The sequence below is a fragment of the Aotus nancymaae genome, unplaced genomic scaffold, assembly GCF_030222135.1.
Source record: "Aotus nancymaae isolate 86718 unplaced genomic scaffold, 86718_ANA_hifiasm-v0.15.2.pri h1tg000021l, whole genome shotgun sequence".
In the NCBI taxonomy this organism is placed as follows: Eukaryota; Metazoa; Chordata; class Mammalia; order Primates; family Aotidae; genus Aotus; species Aotus nancymaae.
Window position 1 is genome coordinate 28,136,799 of NW_026988433.1, and position 20,446 is coordinate 28,157,244.

The 20,446-nt window shown below is 37.4% G+C and overlaps 1 protein-coding gene across 6 annotated transcripts in view; it reads left to right on the forward strand.

The window, feature by feature from the left end:
- SLC41A2 (solute carrier family 41 member 2) overlaps positions 1-20,446 on the forward strand; it is a 148,737-nt gene that overhangs the window by 19,344 nt on the left and 108,947 nt on the right. For all 6 annotated transcript variants that reach the window (XM_021675547.2, XM_012469199.3, XM_012469200.3 and 3 more), the window contains exon 2: positions 10,855-11,576. In XM_021675547.2, the coding sequence (XP_021531222.2) occupies positions 11,022-11,576 (555 nt within the window). In that variant the 5' untranslated portion in view covers positions 10,855-11,021. The remainder of the gene's footprint in view (positions 1-10,854; positions 11,577-20,446) is intronic.

Sequence of the window (20,446 nt, forward strand, 5' to 3'; positions counted from 1 at the left end):
TTTGAAGACCAATAATGAACACTAGGTACCCACAACCAAGCTTAAACAATATAACCAATACCTTTGGAACCTCCTGGGTGCTTTTATATCACTTCACCAAATGTAAGCACTCTCTTGAAATGTGTGTTTATCACTTTATTCTTATATTCCATTGTATAGATATGCCACAATTTATCCTTTCTCATGGATTAATTCCATTTATTTTGCTGGTATGAATAATGCTACCAAGAATATCTTTCATGTGTCTTATGGTGTACAGTGTGAATGTGTCTTACGGTGTACAGTGTGAATTTCTTCAGGGCAAGGATTTAAGGATGGAAATGCTAGATTTTGGGACACATGCCTCTCAGTTTTGGTAGATAATGCCAAATTGTTTTCCAAAGTGGTTTTGGCAGTTTATATTTGCACAAGTAGGGTTGTATGCAGTATCACTGCTTATATCCCTGTTCACACTTGAAAGCCTGATAATAACAAATGTTTGGTGTATTAGGAATGAATCAGGTTCCTTTTTGAATGCATTGGGAGGTGCTTCTCAAACTAACACAAATTCTTTGGGATACCATTAAAAGTGAAGATTTGGATTGAGGAGGGTGAGTTGGGTTGGGAGCTGACTCAGGCCCTGCATTTCTTAGTCTCCTAGTTGATGCCATGCCGTTGGACCCGAGACCACACTTTGATAACAAGAACCTACGACACTAAATACAGTCATGCATCCCTTAATGAAGGGCTTAACAATGGGGATAAGTTTTGAGGAACGTATTGTTAGTTGCATTTCATCATTGTGTGGTCATAGAGTATGCTAACACAAACCGAGATGGTAGAGCCTACTGCACATCAAGGCTGTGCGGTATGGCCTATTGTGCCTAGGCTACAGTACAGTAAGTACTATACAAACCTGCATAACATGTTACTGTACTGAATATTATAGGCAATTGTTACACAATTTTAGATGTTTGTGTATCTAAAAATAGAAAAAATATAGGAAAAACGCAGTATAAAAAAATAGAAAATGATACACCTGTATAGGGCACTTACCACGAATGGAGTTTTCAGTACTGAAAGTTGCTCTGGGTGAGTCAATAAGTGAGTGGTGAGTGAATGTGAAGGCCTAGGACATTACTGTACACTATTGTAGACTTTATAAATATACTTAGGCTATACAACATGTACAAAAATACTTTTCTTTGTTATTATTAAACTGTGGCTTACTATAACTTTTAATTTTTTATTTCAATTTTAATTTTAAAAATTGTTTAGAGGCAGAGTCTTGCTCTGTCATCCACTGGAGTGCAGTGCATGATCATAGCTCATTGTAATCTTGAACTCCTGGGCTCAAGGAAAACTCCTGCCTTGGCCTCCTAAAGTGTTGGGATTACAGGCATGAGCCACTGCACCTAGTCTGTAACATTTTTACTTTGTAAACTTTAAATATAAAAAAATTTGACTCTTTTGTAATAACACTTAGTGTAAAACACACATTGTGGGCTGGGCGCTGTGGCTCACGCCTATAATCCCAGCGCTTTGGGTTGGGAGGCCGAGGTGGGCGGATCACGATGTCAGGAGATCAAGACCATCCTGGCCAACATGGTGAAACCCTGTCTCTACTAAAAATACAAAAAAATTAGCTGGGCTTGGTGGTGCACACCTGTAGTCCCAGCTACTCGGGAGGCTGAAGCAGGAGAATTGCTTGAACCCAGGAGGCAGAGATTGCAGTAAGCCGAGATTGCACCACTGCACTATAGCCTGGGTCACAGTGCAAGACTCCATCTCAAAAAAACAAAAAAATTTACATCGTGTAACTGCACAAAATATTTTCCTTTTTTGTATCCTTATTCTATACACTTTTTTCAATTTTTGTTTTTTCCTTTTCCTTTTTAAAACTTTTTCATTAAAATCTAAGACATACATTGATATAGCTTGGCTCTGTGTTGCCACCCAAATCTCATCTTGTCACTCCCATAATTACCATATGTTGTGGGAGCAACCCAGTGGGAGATGATTGAATTATGGGGGCAGGATTTTCCTGTGCTGTTCTCGTGATAGTGGACATGTCTCACGAGATATGATGAGTTGCTCTGCACAACAAGCTCTCTCTTTGCCTGCCACCATCCATGTTAAGATGTGACTTGCTCCTGCTTGCCTTCTGCCATGATTGTGAGGCCTCCCCAGCTATGTGGAACTGTGAGTTCAGCTAAACCTCTTTCTTTTGTAAATTGCCCAGTCTTGGGTATGTCTTTTATCAGTAGCATGAAAATGGACTAATACATACACACATTAGCATAGGCCTACATAGGGTCAAGATTGTCACTATCACTGTCTTCCATCTCCACATCTTGCCCCACTGAAAGATTTTCAGGGTCAGTAGCACACATGCAGCAGGTACACATGCTAAAATAATATAAATATATTATAGTAAATACATAAACCAGTAACAAAATCATTGTTTATTATCATTGGCAAGTATTATGTACTATATATACATAACTGTATGTGCTATACTTTTATATGACTGGCAACACAGGTTTTTTTAAACCAGCATCACCACAAACGTGGCTAATGCCTCCTGCTATGACATTTTGACAGCTACGATGTCACTAGGCAAGAGGAACTTTTTGTTTTTGAGACAAGAGTCTCACTCTGTCACCCAGGCTGGAGTGAGTGGTGCGATCTTGGCTCACTGCAACCTCTGCCTCCCAAGTTCAACCGGTTTTTGTGGCTCAGCCTCCTGAGTAGCTGGGATTACAGGCATGCACCTCCATGCCCAGCTACTTTTTGTATTTTTAGTAGAGACAGGGTTTCGCTATGTTGGCCAGGCTGGTCTCAAACTCCTTAAGTGAGCCACCTAGCACAGCCTCCCAAAGTGTTGGAATTACAGGCATTAGCTACTGTGCTTTGGCTGGGGGCACAGTAGAATTTTTGAGTCCCATGATAATCTTATGGGACCACCATCATATATATGGTCCATCCTTGACCAAAATGTTGTTATACAGCACATGACTGTAGTCAGAGGGGCCTTTGTGTCATCTGCCTGTAGCATCTAAAGAGTCTCTGGAACAAACCTGGTAAATAACATTTGTTACATCCAATTGAATCTACGATTTTTGAATCATGCTTGATATTTTTATTGACATTACATGAGCAACTTAGATAATTCTTAAATTTTACTTATTTTTAATAAATAGTAACTATAATATGTAATGTGATATTTTGATCTATGTATACATTATAGAAAATATTCAATCAAGATAACTAACATCACCACACTGACTTTTTTTTTGTGGTAAGAATATTAACAATCTATTTTTTTTGCGATTTTAAAACATAGAATACATTATTAACTGTGGTCAACATACAGTGCAATAGATCACCAAAACTTACCCTTTCACCTGGGTGTGGTGGCTCACCCCTGTAATCCCTGCACTTTGGGAGACTGAGGCAGGTGAATCACCTGAAGTCAGGAGTTTGAGACCAGCCCGGCTAACATGGTGAAACCCTGTCTCTATTAAAAATAAAATTAGCTAGGCATGGTGGCATGTGCCTGTAATCTCAACTGCTTGGGAGGCTGAGGCAGGAGAATTGCTTAAACCCGGGAGGCGGAGGTTGCAGTGAGCCAAGATCATGCCATTGCACTCCAGCTTGGGCAACAAGTGTGAAATTCCTCAAAAAAAGCAAACCAAACCAAAACGACAATAAAAAAAACCCCTTACTCCTCCAGTCTAGCTGAAACTTTATACCCTTTGATCAACAACTTTCCTTTCTCCATTCCTTCTCCTCCCCACAGCCCATTGTAACCATCTGTCTACTCTGTTTCTAAGAGATCAACTTTTTCAGATTCCACATAAGTACAATATTTTTCTTTCTGTGCCTTCCTTATTTCAATTAGCATAATGTCCTTTGGTTCCATTTATGTTGTCAAGAATTACAGAATTTTCTTACTTTTTAAAGCTGTACAGTATTCCATTGTAGTTTATAAACCACATTTTCTTCATTCATTTGTTGATGAACACCTTGATTGCTTCCATATCTTGGATATTATGAAGAATGCCAAAATGAACATGGGAGTGCAGATATAATCCCAAGCCACAATTTTTTTTTTTTTTGAGACTGAGTTTTGCCCTTGTTGCCCAGGTTAGAGTGCAATGGCGTGATCTTGGCTCACTGCAACCTCTGCCTCCTAGGTTCAAGTGATTCTTCTGCCTCGGCCTCCTGAGTAGCTGGGATTACAGGCATGCGCCACCACGCCCGGCTCTGTATTTTTAGTAGAGATGGGATTTCTACATGTTGGTCAAGCTAATCTCGTACTCCCGACATCAGGTGATCCTCCTGCCTTGGCATCTCAAAGTGCTGGGATTACAGGTGTGAGCCAGTGTGCCCGGCCTAAGCCACAATTTTAACCACTCTACTTTCTGTGCCTGTTGTAGATGCACTTTTATTTTTTCTCCAAACCTCTGTCTTGTACAAATATTGGCCATTAAGGAATAAAGTAGTGGATCGTTTTTTTTCCTAAACATTTGTTGCTTTGTGGTTTACAAAGAGAGTCCAGAATTTAAAACTAAGCCATCTAAGCTTCTGAATAGCATATACTGAAGTAAGAATACTGGAGTTTTAAAGACACTGGTTCTTTGTAGCTATGCTATTATTAGATTAGTATAACTTATCTCCAGTAGCTACAGATAAATATCTCAATGGTACTCTTTAATTTAAGCACATTAAAGCCAGTGGAAACTGCCCAATTTGATTTTTTTTTTAATTTGCCTTTTTTTCTTATTCACTGATGGATAACAAATACAAAGTAACTGATTTTAATTTTGTTGTGTATATGCGCAATGCCCATTTTAAATCCATCATAAAGCTTAAACGATTTTTTTTTTTTTTTTAAGACGGGGTTTCACCATGTTGGTCAGGCTGGTTTTGAACTCCTGACCTCAGGTGATACGCCCGCCTTGGCCTCCAAAGTGCTTGGATTACAGGCGTGAGCCACCATGCCCAGCAAACAATTTTTTTTTTAAATTTTAGTAGCTTTATGAGTACAAGTAGTTTTGGGCTACATGGATGAATTGTATAGTGGTGAAGTCCAGGATTTTAGTGCACCCATCACCCAAGTAGTGTGCATTGTACCCAATAGGTAGTTTTCATTTTTTACCCTCCTCCCGCCCTCTCCCTTTCTGAGTTTCCAGTGCCCCATATACTCCTCTGTATCCTTTGTATACCCATAGCTTAGCTCCTACTTAAAACTAAGAATGTGCAGGAGTTGGTTTTCCATTCTTAAGATGCGTCACCTAGAATAATTGCCTCTAGCTCCATCCAAGTTGCTGCAAAAGACATTATTTCGTTCTTTTTTATGGCTGAGCAGTATTACATGGTATACACACACACACACACACACACCCCCCCCACACACACCCTGACCCCCTCACCCACCCCATATTTTCTTTATCCACTCATTCACTGATGGACACTTAGGTTGGTTCTACATCTTTGCAATTGTTAGTTGTGCTGTGATAAACAGATAAACATACATGTGCAGGCTGTCTTTTTGATAAAATGACTTCTTTTCCTTTAGGTAGATACCCAGTAGTGGGATTGCTGAATCGAATGGTAGATCCACTTTTAGTTCTTTAAGAAATCTCCATATTGTTTTCCACAGAGGCTGTACAAATTTACATTCCCACCAGCAGTATAAAGCATTCTCTTTTTACCACATCTATGCTAACATCTATTGTTTATTGACATTTTAATAATGGCGGTTTTGGCTAGGGTTATTGGTATTTCATTGCAGCTTTAATTTGCATTTCCCTGATGATTAGTGATATTGAGCACTTTTTCATATGTTTCTTGGCCACTTGTATATCTTTTGGGAAGTGTCTATTCATGTCATTTGCCCGCTTTCTGATGGGATAACTTTTTTTTTCTTGCTGATTTGACTTCCTTGTAGATCTTGGATATTAGTCCTTTGTGGGAGGAGGCATAATTTGCAAATATTCTTTCCCATTCTGTAGGTTGTGTTTATTCTGATGATTGTTTCTTTTGCTCTGCAGAAGCTTTTTCATTCAATTGTGTCTCATTTATTTATTTTCATTGTATTTGTTTTTATGGGTCTTTGTCATAAATTCTTTGCCTAGGCCAATGTCCAGAAGAGTTTTTTCCTAGGTTTTCTTCTAGAATTTTTATGGCTTTAGGTATTAGATTTAAGTCTTTAATCCATTTGGAGTTAATTTTTATGTATGGTGAGAGATAGGGATCCAGTTTCATTCTTCTACATGTGGCTGTCTAATTTTCTCTGCACTGTTTATTGAATAGAGTGTCCTTTTCCCAATTTATGTTTTTGCGTGCTTTTTGAATATCAGTTGGTTGTATTTGGCTTTATTTTTGAGTTCTTTATTCTGTTCCATTGGTCTATATATCTATTTTTTTTTCGTAATTTTTTTTTTAAAGATGGGGTTTCACCATATTGGTCAGGCTGATCTTGAACTCCTGACCTCAGGTGATCTGCCCACCTCAGCCTCCCAAAGTGCTGGGATTACAAGCGTGAGCCACCATGCCTGGCTCCTATATATCTATTTTTATACCAGTACCGTGATGTTTTGGTTACCGTATCTTTTTTTTTTTTTTTGAGGCAAGGTCTCACTGTGTCACCCAGGCTGGAGTGCAGTGAGGCAATCACGGCTCACTGCAGCCTTGACCTCCCAGGCTCCAGTGCTTCTCCCACCTCAGCCTCCCGAGTAGCTGTGACTACAAGGTGTATACCACCATGACCAGCTAACATTTATATTTTTTGCAGAGACAAGGTTTCGCCATGTTGCCCAAGCTGGTCTCCAACTCCTGGGCTTAAGTAGTTCTCCTGACTCGGCCTCCCAGAATGCTGGAATTATAGGCATGAGCCACTGCGCCCTGCCTACTCTATCCTTTTGTTGTTGTTGTTGTTGTTGGTGTTGTTTTTTTGAGTCGGAGTTTCACTCTTGTTACCCAGGCCGGAGTGCAATGGCGCGATCTCGGCTCACCGCAACCTCCGCCTCCTAGGTTCAGGCAATTCTCCTGCCTCAGCCTCCTGAGTAGCTGGGATAACAGGTGCGCGCCACCATGCCCAGCTAATTTTTTGTATTTTTAGTAGAGACAGGGTTTCACCATGTTTACCAGGATGGTCTCGATCTCTTGACCTTGTGATCCACCCACCTCGGCCTCCCAAAGTGCTGGGATTACAAGCGTGAGCCACTGCGCCCAGCCTACTCTATCCTTATAGTATAGTTTGAAGTCAGGTAATGTGATGCCTCCAGATTTGTTCTTTTTGCTTAGGATTGCTCACAAAGCTATTTTGATTGTAACTCATTATTCAGCAAGGAGAGTTTATAATAAATGATTTCTTTAGTTAAAGGAAGAAAGTTTAAGGAATCCTTTAGGAGGTAACAGACCTTGTCAATAAGCAAGCATTGAAATAACTGATAATTATTCATTAACCAGATAAAAAGAAGGATAAAACAAAAAGAGCCCACATTTTCCTCAATGCAAGATGATGATATGTGGTCTGTGGCATGCACTTATATCAAGGTCATTCCTGGCACTTTCAAACTGCATTATTTAAAAACAGGAAAAAAAAAAAAACAACCAGCTGTTAGGACAGAAACACTACTCAGAATAGCTTAAGCAATGAAGGAGATTTATTGACCCAAATAGCTGGGAAGGGCAGGAGTGGAGTGAGTTTTAACTAAATGGTATAGAGATTCTAATTATGTTGTCCAGACTCTCTCATTACCTCCTAGCTCTGACTTCCTCTGTCTGCAGATCCTCTTCTCATGTAAATAGCTTTCTTCCAAGTGGTGGTGATGGTGGTGGTGGTAGAGGGAGCTTTATGAGGAGGAGGAAGACAGTGACAGAAAGCTTCAGAGTTAAGTCACTCCAAAGGAAATTGAGAACTTTCTTCCCCCAAAGGCCTTCCCTCTGAAATAGCCCTGCAAGTCATTTATTCTTCATTTAATCAAGTGTTTCCTGCATAGCCTTTTCCACAGATTATCTCCTTTATTTAAGTGCTTACCTGATTATTGTTTTTCCTTCTGACTATAAGGTAAAAATCTATCAGAGAGTAACTGTGCCTATTTGTTTCATTACTGTAGCCCCAGCATCTAGTAGGCACTCAGGAAATACTAAGCAGCAAATACATAAAATTCCAGGAAGGGACTCAGATCCTCTTTGAGCCACTTGTCATTATTGTGGTCTGCAGGGTAGGGTGCTGTGATTGATATACCTACTAGAGTCTCATAAAATAGGGAAATGAGTTTACCACAGGTAATGGAGATACCATTAGCTAAAGGAATTGGGAGAAGATGCTGAGCAAACAGCAAAAAATATCTGCCCACCCTATGTGTTTTATGTTCTTTAAGCACAGTTTCATATTTTAGCCAACTGCCTAGTCTGATGTGTAAGGTTATGCAGATTCTGCCTGCATGAAGGTGCTTGTTTTAGCCTGGGCTAAAATCCAGCCCAGAGCTCCACTCACAGGGGTTCCTTTTTCCAGGAGGCATTCTGTTTTTAATTTTATACACATTTGGCTGGTCTCTATGTACGGTATCCCTGGTTAGGTCTCCATCTAACCTTCTGAATAGCTTATACTGAAGTAAGAATACTAGGAGCAAAAGGATGACCTGAATGTGTCTGTACATCTGGACCCCACTGGCCACCTCAGTGTTGACTATGTGCTTAGCCATGTTCTGCACATATTCTGAGAGATGACTGGTCTTGGGAAATTCTGAGAGATGACTGGTCTTGGGAAATTCCCCCTTGTTTTCTTTCTCTTCTCTCCATTTTTCTACTAGTCTTGCTAGTTGGTTAGGTTTTCAAAGCACAGATTTTGAGCTTTCTGAACTTTAGAATGACTGAATGGTGAAACTGTCATCTCTCTTTCTTGTTTACCTACATTTCCCTGCATTTCCATTTTTATCATCCTGGTAATTCTGCATCAGGAGGAAGATGTTTCCTGTCACTGGTCCTCCTGTGGAATAGACCTGTCTTATAGCTCAATCCCTTTGGGGTTTGTTTTGCATTTTATTTGATTAAAGATCTGTTGGGGCAGTGAAATACACTATTTTTTAAAAAGATGAGTTGAAGAAACAGACACCCCTCCGTCTAACTCATGTAAGGCTGCAGGGAATCTCCTAAGTTCCAGATGTATAGCTGAGCCTTTCATTACATGGAAGGCTCTTTGTTGTTCTCTTTCTGGAACTGTATGGTTTCATCTCTGCTTCACTCTGGCCATTGGTTTCATTAATTTGATTTTCTTTAAACACCAACTTCCTGTATACTGACCAGCCTATAAGTGACAAAAATGGCAACTAGTGCTTAATCTCGTCCTTGGATTCTCAGTGCAAGACCACAGGAAGTCTGCACCATAATCATCACATGGAGAAGCTAAAAAAGATTTATGGGCCTCAAACACAGACATTCTGAAATCAGTAGGTCTGGTGTCCTGGAATCTATTTTAAGAATGTTCCCCAGAAGGATTTCCCAGATCCCAGACCCCTCCATAATCACAAGAGAGAGTAGAGAAAAGGGGGTTAGTAATGAAATTGATGAACCAGGCCCTAGCACCCACTTATGTCCTATATAGCTCCTTCGCTTACCCCCTTTGCCACTCCTTGCTATTGATCTTCTTGTCCAGAGAGGAGACAGATATTGAAGATACTGGAAACAAACACTGAGGAATATAGACGTTTTCATTAAAAGCAGCAATAGTAGCAGCAATAGTTCTCAGTCTTGCTTTGTAGGTACGCAGTCCAATTAGGTGATGGGGCCACCCATCCCTTATCAAATCAGTGCCAATTTTTTGGTTTTGGATGCTCTTGGAAGTATAAGACAGGCCTGCGTGTTTCTGAGAAACACCTGATAGCTTGGAAAGCCTTCCCAGCTATGGCGGCAATTGTCAGGCTGTCTCCCTGGTCAAGTGGTGGGTGACCTTGCAGCTTCAGTGTCCATCATTCCTGATGTGCCACAGTTATGTGTCTATGTCTTTTAGTTCAAAGTCTTCATAGACAGTCTAGTCACTGAATGGCCAGCCAGTCAGGGGCCTACTCTGGGATTATGGGCCAGAGCAGACAGAACCGTGAATGGACAGAGCAGAGCATAAATTAGTGCATGACAAGCTTTCTTCTGCCTGGCTTGCAAAGGGAGGTTTAAGTGAATATTTGCAATTTCTTTTTTGTTTTGTTATTCTTAAATGATAGAAGGATTATATTCCTAAATCAAATACAATGAGTTTTTATGTTTCAGAACTACAAATATGACTCCAGCCTCATTTTAAATGTGAAATAAATGCCCTATACAGTATTCAGGATACCTACCAAGTGTTTTATAGTAAACATCATCCTTGTTTCTTCACATCTTAATAATAAAATGTCTATTACATTAAGTTGTAAATAAAGTAATATGGTTTATTATTTAATGTTTAAAGTGTAATGCCATATATCTTACTTTTGTTGTGTACTGACATATGCAAAGGATGTAGCAATTTGATTCTAAGTCCTTGCAATAGTAATAAAAGCCATTACTTTATTTACAGCATTTGTCCACTGTGGGATTTCAGAGGTACTTGAAGACCTTATGTGGATTGATCACGTAGAGTATGCAAAGATAAGAAATACTTTTAACCAAGCTTGAGCGCAAAAATAGCTTTGTATTATATTTCTGTACACAAAGCAGTTGTATGGCACAATGCAGTTATATTTTAAGCTCACAAAATATAATATCAATACCTTAGGGTTGGTTTAAGAACATGTGTTCCATGCCTTTATGAGAATTTAAGTATCTGTCTTGATACTTGAAACTATCTTGTTTATCTGATTCTTAAAAATTATTTTGTTTTTCCAGATTCAGTCCTTCTGTGGAACTTCTGATCGTCTTTTATTAGTGGAAATATTTTCTACACAATGAAATCAACAACTTAATTTAAACCAGTGTTTGTGTGGTTCAGATTCATCTGCTGTGGTTCACGAAGCTTGAGATCTAAGGAGTACAGGGTCTTTTGCAATGACAATATGACTAATAGTAAAGGAAGATCTATTACTGACAAAACAAGTGGTGGTCCAAGTGGTGGAGGAGGTTTTGTAGATTGGACTTTAAGTTTAAACACAATTCAATCTGACAAGTTTTTAAATTTACTCTTGAGTATGGTTCCAGTAATTTACCAGAAAAACCAAGAAGACAGGCACAAAAAAGCAAACGGCATTTGGCAAGATGGATTATCAACTGCAGTACAGACTTTTAGTAATAGATCTGAGCAACTCATGGAGTATCACAGTTTCTCAGAGCAGTCTTTTCATGCCAATAATGGGCACGCATCATCAAGCTGCAGCCAAAAGTATGATGACTATGCCAACTATAATTACTGTGATGGAAAGGAGACTTCAGAAACCACTGCCATGTTACAAGACGAAGATATATCTAGTGATGGCGATGAAGATGCTATTGTAGAAGTGAGCCAAAAATTACCAAAGGAATCCAGTGGCATCATGGCATTGCAAATACTTGTGCCCTTTTTGCTAGCTGGTTTCGGAACAGTTTCAGCTGGCATGGTACTGGATATAGTACAGGTGGGTTTTCATCTTTGTTTAACTTTACTGTCTTTTTTGTTATTCCATTTCTGTTTAAAATGCTTTATGTAGGTTACTACTCTCAAGCATTTACTTTAGATTTGATTTATCCCTTGTTAAAATGAACAGATGCTGACTGTGGTAGAGAATCTATTTCTAGGTAGGAGTTTTTCTTTTTTCCCCTTTAGAAATTCTGAAAGAATAGTTATTCTGACTGTAAAGTACTTCTTCTCTACAGACCCCAAAATAGCTTGGTTAAAAGAAAAATTTCCCAAAAATGTTATATTTACATACTTTCTTTTAAAATGAAAATGAATATATACTTAATATCCTCTGTTGTTTGAAATGAATACAAACAATAGAGGGTATTAAGTAAAACAAGAAGTTTCCTTTATTCCTTATCTCCAAATCAAAACTCTCCTCCCCTCCAGAGATTACCATTGTGAAGAGTTTGTTGTGTGTTTGTTGTTGCAGGCTTTTTCTCTGTGCTTACATATATACATATGAGAGTTTTTTTCAAAAACAAAAATGAAATGTTACATATTTTTTCTGCAACTTATTTTCATTGCTTAATAGAATATCTCTCCAAATTGGTACACAAAGATTTTCTGCATTTTAAACTGAGTGCATGATATTCCATTATATGTGTATACCAAAATTTACTTACTCATTCTTCCTTGTTGGAGCTATAATAACTATCCTTATAAATATAAGGATATATATTTATATACTTATACTAATATTTTCATCGGATAGATTTAAAGACAGCATTGTTGGATATTAGGGTACGTTTTAATGTATATGTTTAAAATTTTGTAGATACTGTCAAGTTGCATTCCAAAAAATTTTTACCAATTTATATTCTTACTGTCAAAATAGAAGTACTTTTATTCTTTCATTTTCCAATCAACATTGGGTGTTTTTTGTTTTTGTTTTTGTTTTTTTATGTTGTTGTTGTTTGTTTGTTTGTTTTGAGACAGGGTCTCTGTGGCCCAGCTCACTACACCTTCAACCTCCTGGGCTCAAGTGATCCTCCCAGCTCAGCCTCTTGAGTAGCTGGGACTACAGGCACACTACAAATCGCTAATTAAAACAAATTTCTTTTTAGAGGCAGGGTCTTGCTGTGTTGCCCAGGCTGGTCTCAAACTCCTGGGCTCAAGCGATCCTCTCACCTTGGCCTTGCAAAGTGCTAGGATTACAGGTATGCACCACTGTGCCTGGCCAACACTGGGTCTTCTTGATCTTTTTCATAGTTGCCAAATGGCAGGAAAGTGTTATATTTTAATTAACATTCTTTATTATTAATGTTTAGCATATTGTCATATGTTTATTGGCCATTTTTTTCTGTGAATTATTTTTTGTATCTTTTATTTATTTTTAAAATTTATGTGCTACTTATTGATTTGTAGGTATTTGTTTTTTTTTGTTGTTTTTGTTTTTTTTTTGAGATGGAGTCTAGCTTTGTTGCCCAGGCTAGAGTGCAGTGGTGTGATCTCAGCTCACTGCAACCTCTACCTCCCAGGTTCAAGTGACTGACCTGCCTCAGCCTCCCAAGTAGCTGGAACTAAAGGCTCACGCCACCATACCTGACTAATCTTTGTATTTTTAGTAGGGATAGGGTTTCACCATGTAGGTCAGGCTGGTCTTGAACTCCTGACCTCAGGTGATCTGCCCACTTCAGCCTCCCAAAGTGCTGGGATTATAGGCAAGAGCCACCAAGTGAGCCAATTTGTAAGTATTCTTAATGCCTTAGCTACCAAATACCTATTATATAATTATCTTTCTAAAGTAATAAATTGCCAACATGTGGCATTTTGTTCTGTCAGTTTTTGTTTATCAGTCATAGAAAGGTTGACTCTGAGAAAGTATTAGGCATATTATCCTGTAATGTGCTCTTATCTTTCATTGTTTATTCCCTAAAGGAACCTCAGGTTACTTGTGACTCTAAGATGCTATTCAAGAGGTAACATGTTTATATCTAAATGAAAAATGTATATAAATAGAAACATTTTTCCACCATCAGATGGAGAAAGGATATGAGAGGAACTGTATTGCAGTACATTAAATTTATAAATAGATGATAATACCAAAGAGGGATCAAACCTGCATCCACTTGAAATATAATTGTTTTAAGTACTTACAGTAATATCACAGCTGTGACAATAAATAGGCTGATTTGGTCAGGATCTTTTCTTGTTATACCAATTATTCTGAAGAAACACTCAGTATTTAACTATAGAATGGTAACATCTATAGGACTAAGGTATTAGAGTATAGATTAGCAGAATTTACAAAGCTCCTTATGTATCTGGAGTAATGTTGGCTTCTTGATACTGAGAGAACAGCATACATATAATTGGAAAAAGTCCCTTTTATGATTTTATGAACTTTTACAGTGCTAACCTGAAGGACTTTATAATGTTAAACTTTAGTGTTAAACATCGTAGAAGCATAATATGAATATTTTTTAAAGATTTTATTTGAATGTGCTCTTTTAAACTTTTTAATTGAAATGTAATACATCTAGAGTATACAAAACAAAAAATAGAGCTCAGTGAATTTGTTTTTCTTTTTTTTTTTTTTTTGAGATGGAGTCTCGCTCTGTCACCCAGGCTGAAGTGCAATGGTGTCATCTTGGCTCACTGCAACCTCTGCCTTCTGGGATCAAGCTATTCTCCTGCCTTAGCCTCCCACGTAGCTGGGATTATAGGCACCCACCACTACGCCTGGCTAATTTTTGTCTTTTTTTAGTAGATACTGGGTTTTGTCATGTTGGCCAGGCTGGTCTTGAACTCCTGACCTCAGGTGATCTGCCTGCCTTGGCCTCCCAAAGTGGTGGGTGAGCCACTGCACCCAGCCAAATTTTCATAATATAAGCAACCACTTAACTATTAACCAGCTCAAGAAATCTAATTTCGCCAGTACTGCTTCTTTAGTCCTCCTTGTGCCTTCTTCCAATTGCTGCCCTTTTTGTCTCCATCACCAAAGGTAATCACTTATCTGATTTTCTGATAAGCACCTCTTTGCTTGTCTTTACAAGTGTGTATCCCTAAACAACATAGTTTGGTTTTACTTGACCATGTAATGGAACTTTTAAACTATGTAATGGAAGTATAGAGTATGTTTTTTTGTGTGTGTCTGGCTGTTTTTCCCTCAACATTATATAAATTTCATGAAACCATAGTTTATTTCCATTGCTAGATAATAATCCAGTATATGAATATACTATACCGTAATTTATCCATTCTGCTACTGATGGACATTGGGTGGAATGGTGCTTCCGGACTCTTGGAGCACATGTGCATGGATTTCTTTTGGGTATATATGTAGAGATGGAATTTCCAGGTCTTAGGATATGGAGATACACAAATTTAGTATATGTCATATGATTTTCCACATTGGTTATACCAATTTACAGTCTAATTAGTAGAGTATGAGAGATCTTAATTCTCTATATTCTTATTTCTACTTGGATATGGTAGTCTTTTTATGTTTAGAAATTCCAGCACGTGTGGAGTGGTATCTCATTGTGGTTTTAATGGAGATTTCTGTGATGACTAATGATGTATACCAACCATTTGGATATTACTAGTAAAGCTTATTTTGCCCATTTTTCTATTTGTTTTTCTTATGGATTTGTGGGAGCTATTATTTGTTTCTCTCATAGATTTGTAGTAGTTATATTTTGGACATGAGCCTTTTAGTGCTATATATTTAAAACATCTTTTCTCCCCTCTGTGGCAGAAGTTCTTAATTTTGAAATAGTTATTTTCCTCCTACTTTTTCATGGTTTGTGTTTCATGTCTATTGTCTAAGAAATCTTCCCATATCCTGTGGCAACTAAGATATTCTATTACATCACTTGGTGGAAGCTTTGTTGTTTTGCTCTTACGTTTAGATCGTCCCTCCCTGGAATGGATTTTTGTGTAGAGTGTGAAATTGGGGTTATGTTTGGTTACTGGTTTCTTGAGGTTTTCTATTTCTTCATGGTTCAATGGTTGGATGTATCCAGAATTTATCTTTCTTGCAGGTTTTTTAATTTGTTGGCATAATAGTCTTTGATCTTTCTTTGTATTTTTGTGGTCTCTTTTGTTACGAATCGTTTTTCATTTCCGATTTTACTTATTTGGGATTTCTCTTTTTTTCATAGTCTAACTAAAATGATTTTGTTTATCTATTCAAAAAATAACTTTGTTTCATTGATCTGTATTTTTTAGCCTGAATTTCACATTTCTGCTCTGATCTTCTTTCTTTCTACTAATTTGGGGTTTGGCTTATTCTTGCTTTTCTGGTTTCTTGGGATGCATTGTTAAGCTGTTTATTTGAAGTGTTTCCATTTTTTTTTTTTTTTTTAGATGGAGTTTTGCTCTTGTTGCCCAAGCTGGAGCATAACGGTGTGATTTCAGCTTACTGTAACCTCCGCTTCCCAGGTTCAAGCGATTCTTCTGTTTCAGCCTCCCGAGTAGCTGGGACTATAGGTGTGCACCACCACGTCTGGCTAATTGTTTTGTGTTTTTAGCAGAGACAGGGTTTCACCATGTTGGCCAGGCTGGTCTTGAACTCCTGACTTCAGGTGATCTGCCTGTCTCAGCCTGCCAAAGTGCTGGGATCACAGGGGTGAGCCACTGCGCCAGGCCAAAGTCTTCCTATATTTTGACAGAATATTTATTGTTACAAAGTTCCCTCTTAATACTGCTATTGCTGTATTCTATAGATTTTGGCATGTTATATTTCCATTTTCATTTGTTTCAAGAAAATTTTAAATTTTAAATTTCCTTCTTGATTTCTTCATTGACTCATAGGTCACTCAAGAGCATGTTGTTTAATTTCTACATGTTTGTGTAGTTTCTGAGGTTCACCTCCATATTGATTCTAGTCTTACTCCATTGTGGTCTACAGAGATACTTGATATGATTTTTACTTTTTTGAATTTGTGAAGAATATTTTGCAGCTTAAGATATAATCTATTCTGGAGAATGTTCCACATGCTGATGAAAAGAATGTGTCTTCCGTAGCAGTTGGGTGAAATGTTCTCTAAATGTTAGTTAGGCCTGTTAGGTCTAATGTGTGGTTTAACTCCGATGTTCCTTTGTTGATTTTCTGTCTGACTGATCTGTTCGTTACTGAGAGTGGAGTGTTGAAGTCCCCTACTATTATTGTATTATAGCCTGTTGCTCTCTTTTTAGATTTATACTTAGGAGCTCTGGTGTTGGGTGGATATATAGACATATAATTGTTATGTCTTCTTGCTGAATTGACCCCTTTATCATTATATAGTGGTCTCTTTTTCTCTTTTACTGTCTTTGTAGTCTACTCTATCTGACATAAATATAGCTACTCCTTCCTTTTTTCTTGGTTTCTAGTTGCATGAATTATCTTTTTCTACTGCATCACCTCCAGTCTAGGTGTTCTTTATAGATGAAGTGGGTTTCTTGTGGGCAGAAACCTGGGTCTTGTTTCTTTACCCATTTAGCCACTCTATGCCTTTTCATTGGAGAATTGAATCAATTTACATTCAGCATTATTATTGATAAGGACTTAAAACTGACATTTTGTTGATTATTTTCTACCTGTTTTGTAACTTGTTCTTATTGTTTTCCTCTGTGATTCCTTTGTAATTTTTCTCTAGTATGTTTTAATTTGTTACTTTTTATTTTTAGTGAATAAGTTATAGATTTTTGCACTGTGATTGCCATAAGGCTTAACAAAAGATCTTATAGATATAATATTATTTTAAAGGGATGACAACTTACCTTAGATCACCACGAAAATAATGGAAACAAAAAAAAAAATTAAGAAACTCTACACTTTAACTCCACCTCCTCTGTTTTGACCTTTAGTTATTCCAATTTTTATATTTTCATATTGCCTATCTCTTAACAGGTTGCTGTAGCTATTATTATTTTTGATATATTTATGTTTTAGCCTTCATACTAGAGTGATGAGTGGATTGCATACCCTGATTACAGTATTAGAATATTCTTGGTTTTGCTGTGCACTTACTTTTACCAATGGATTTTATATCTTCAAGTGTTTTCTTTTTGCACATTGGTGTTTTTTTCTTCCAGGTCGAAGGGCTCCCTTTAGTATTTCTTATAAGACAAATCTAGTGGTGCTGAATTCTCCTTGCTTTTGTTTGTCTGGGAAAAACTTTCTCTCCTTCATATTTTAAGGATAGCTTTGCAGGATATAGTATTCTTGGATGGTAGCTTTTTTTTTTTCTTTCAGCACTTTGAAAATGTCATTTAACCCACTCCTGGACTGTATGGTTTCTGCTGAAAAGTCTGTTGCCAGTACAACCAGAGCTCCTTTATATGTGATTTGCTTCTTTTTCTCTTGCTCTTTTTAGGATTCTCTGTCTTTGACTTTTGAGATTTTATTATTATATGCCTTGGGGTAGTCTTATTTGGGTCAGATCTGTTTGGTATTCTCTGACCTTACTGTATCTGGTTGTTTATAGCTTTCTCAAGTTTTGAAAAGTTTTCAGTTTTTATTTCTTTAAATAGGCTTTCTATCCCTTACTCTTGCTCAACTTTCTTTTGAATATGAATAAGTATTAATTTGGTCTTTCAAGGTAGTTTTTTATAGCTTGTACGCTTGTAGACAATCATTGTTCCTTTTCTTTTTTTCTTTTTTCTTTTTTTTCTTTTTGAGACTGAGTCTCCATCCGTTGCCCAGGCTGGAGTGTTGTGGCATGATCTTGGCTCACTGCAACCTCTGCCTTTTATGTTCAAGTGATTCTCCTGCCTCAGTCTCCCGAGTAGTTGGGATTACGTGGTGGTACCCACTACCATGCCCAGTTAATTTTCGTATTATTAGTAGAGACAGGGTTTCACCAAGTTGGCCAGGATGGTCTTGATCTCTTGACCTTGTGATCCACCCATCTTGGCTTCCCAAAGTGCTGGGATTACAGTCATAAGCCACTGTGCCCAGCCTTTTTTTTTTTTTTTAAAGAGACAGGGTTTCTCTCTGTCTCCCAGGCTGGAGCCTGACTTCAAATTTCTGGGCTCAAGTGATCCTTCCATCTCAGTTCCTGAGTAGTTGGGGCCACAGGCGTGTTACACCGTACCCAGGTAATTTTTAAAAATTTTTGTAGAGACGGGGTCTGTTTTGTTGCTCAGGCTGTTTTTTTCTTTGTTTCTTTTTTTTCCCTCTATTTTCAAATAGCTTACTGACTCTTTCTTCTGCTTGATCTATTCTGCTGTTGAGAGCCTTCAATGAATTTATCAGTTCAGCAAATGTATTTCTCAGTTTTAAGATTTCTGTTTGCTTTTTAAAATTATTTCAATTTCTTTGTTAAATTTCTCTGATATATTTCTGCATTATTTTTCTTTGTCATCTTGAAGGTTTCATAGAATTCCCTTTTGAATCCCAGCAAGATTTTTTATAGATGCAAATAAGATTATTCTAAAATTCATATCCAAAGGAAAGAAAATAGAATAGTTGTAACAATTCTGAGAAAGGAAAAATTTCAAGAATTATTATATAGCTAAATAATCCAGACTGCATTATATTAGAGAATGGAAAGGCACAGAGATCAATGCCGCAGAATGGACAACCTAGAGAGAGAGACCCACACAAATGTATCCAACTAATTTTTGACAGAGGTGCCAAAGCAATTCAATGGTGAAAAAATAGCCTTTTCAGCAAATGGTGTTGGAGCAATTAGACATCCATAGGCAAACAAATAAATTTTGACCTTAGTCTCATGGTTTATAAAAATATTAACTCAATATGGACCATACACTTAAATATAAAATGTAAATGATAAAAATTTTTAGGGAAGAAACAGGAGAAAATCTCAGGATCTCAGATGAGGCAAAGAGTTCTTAGACTTGACACCAAAAACATAATCCATAAAAAGAAAAATTAATACATTGGATTTCATAAAAGAAAAATTTTACTCCGAAGAACCCTAAAAGGATGAAAACACAAGCTACAAAGTGGGAAAAAAAATATTTCAAACCACCTATCTGACAAAAGATTAGAGTATATAAGAACTCTCAAAGCTCAACAAAAAACCAATTAGAAAATTGGCAGAAGACCCAGAGCAGTTGACTGAAGAACATATACAGATGGCAGATAAACACATGAAAAGAAGTTCAACATCATTAGCTATTAGAGAAATGCAAATGAAAAACACAGTGAAATATCACTATGCACCCAGCAGAATGGCTAAAATAAAGCATAGTGACAACACTGAATGGAGTTAGCGTGTAGAGAAAGGATATCATTCATGTATTGCTGATGGGAATTTAAAATGGTACAGCTATTCTGGAAAACATTTTTGCAGTTATTTAAGAAACAAACCCTAAATATTAACTACCATGTGACCTAGCAACTGCATTCCTGGGTATTTATCCCCAGAGAATGCAGACTTATTTTCATACAAATCCTCTACAAGAATGGTTATGGTAGCATTATTCATGATGGCTAAGAACCGAATACAACCCAAGTATCCTTCAACAGTTGAGTTAAACAAACTTTGGTAAATTCATATGATGGAATACTATTCAGCAACAAAAAGAAATAAGCTATTGACACATGCAACAACCTAGATGAATCTCCAGAGAATTAAGCTGAGTGAAAAACTAATCTTAAAAGATTATAGAATGTATTACTTCATTCATATAAAATTCTCTAATTGATAACATTATAGAACTGGAGAACAGATTAGTGGTTGCCAGTGGTTAGGCAGGTATTGGTAGTAGAGAGAAATGGCTCTCAAAGAGTATTAGGAGAGATCCTTTTGGGGATGGAAATGTTCTATATCTTGACTGTATCAATGCCAGTGTCTTGGTTGTGATATTGTACTTCAGTTTTGCAAGATACCATTGGGGAGAAACAGAGTAAGGGTTACATGGGATCTA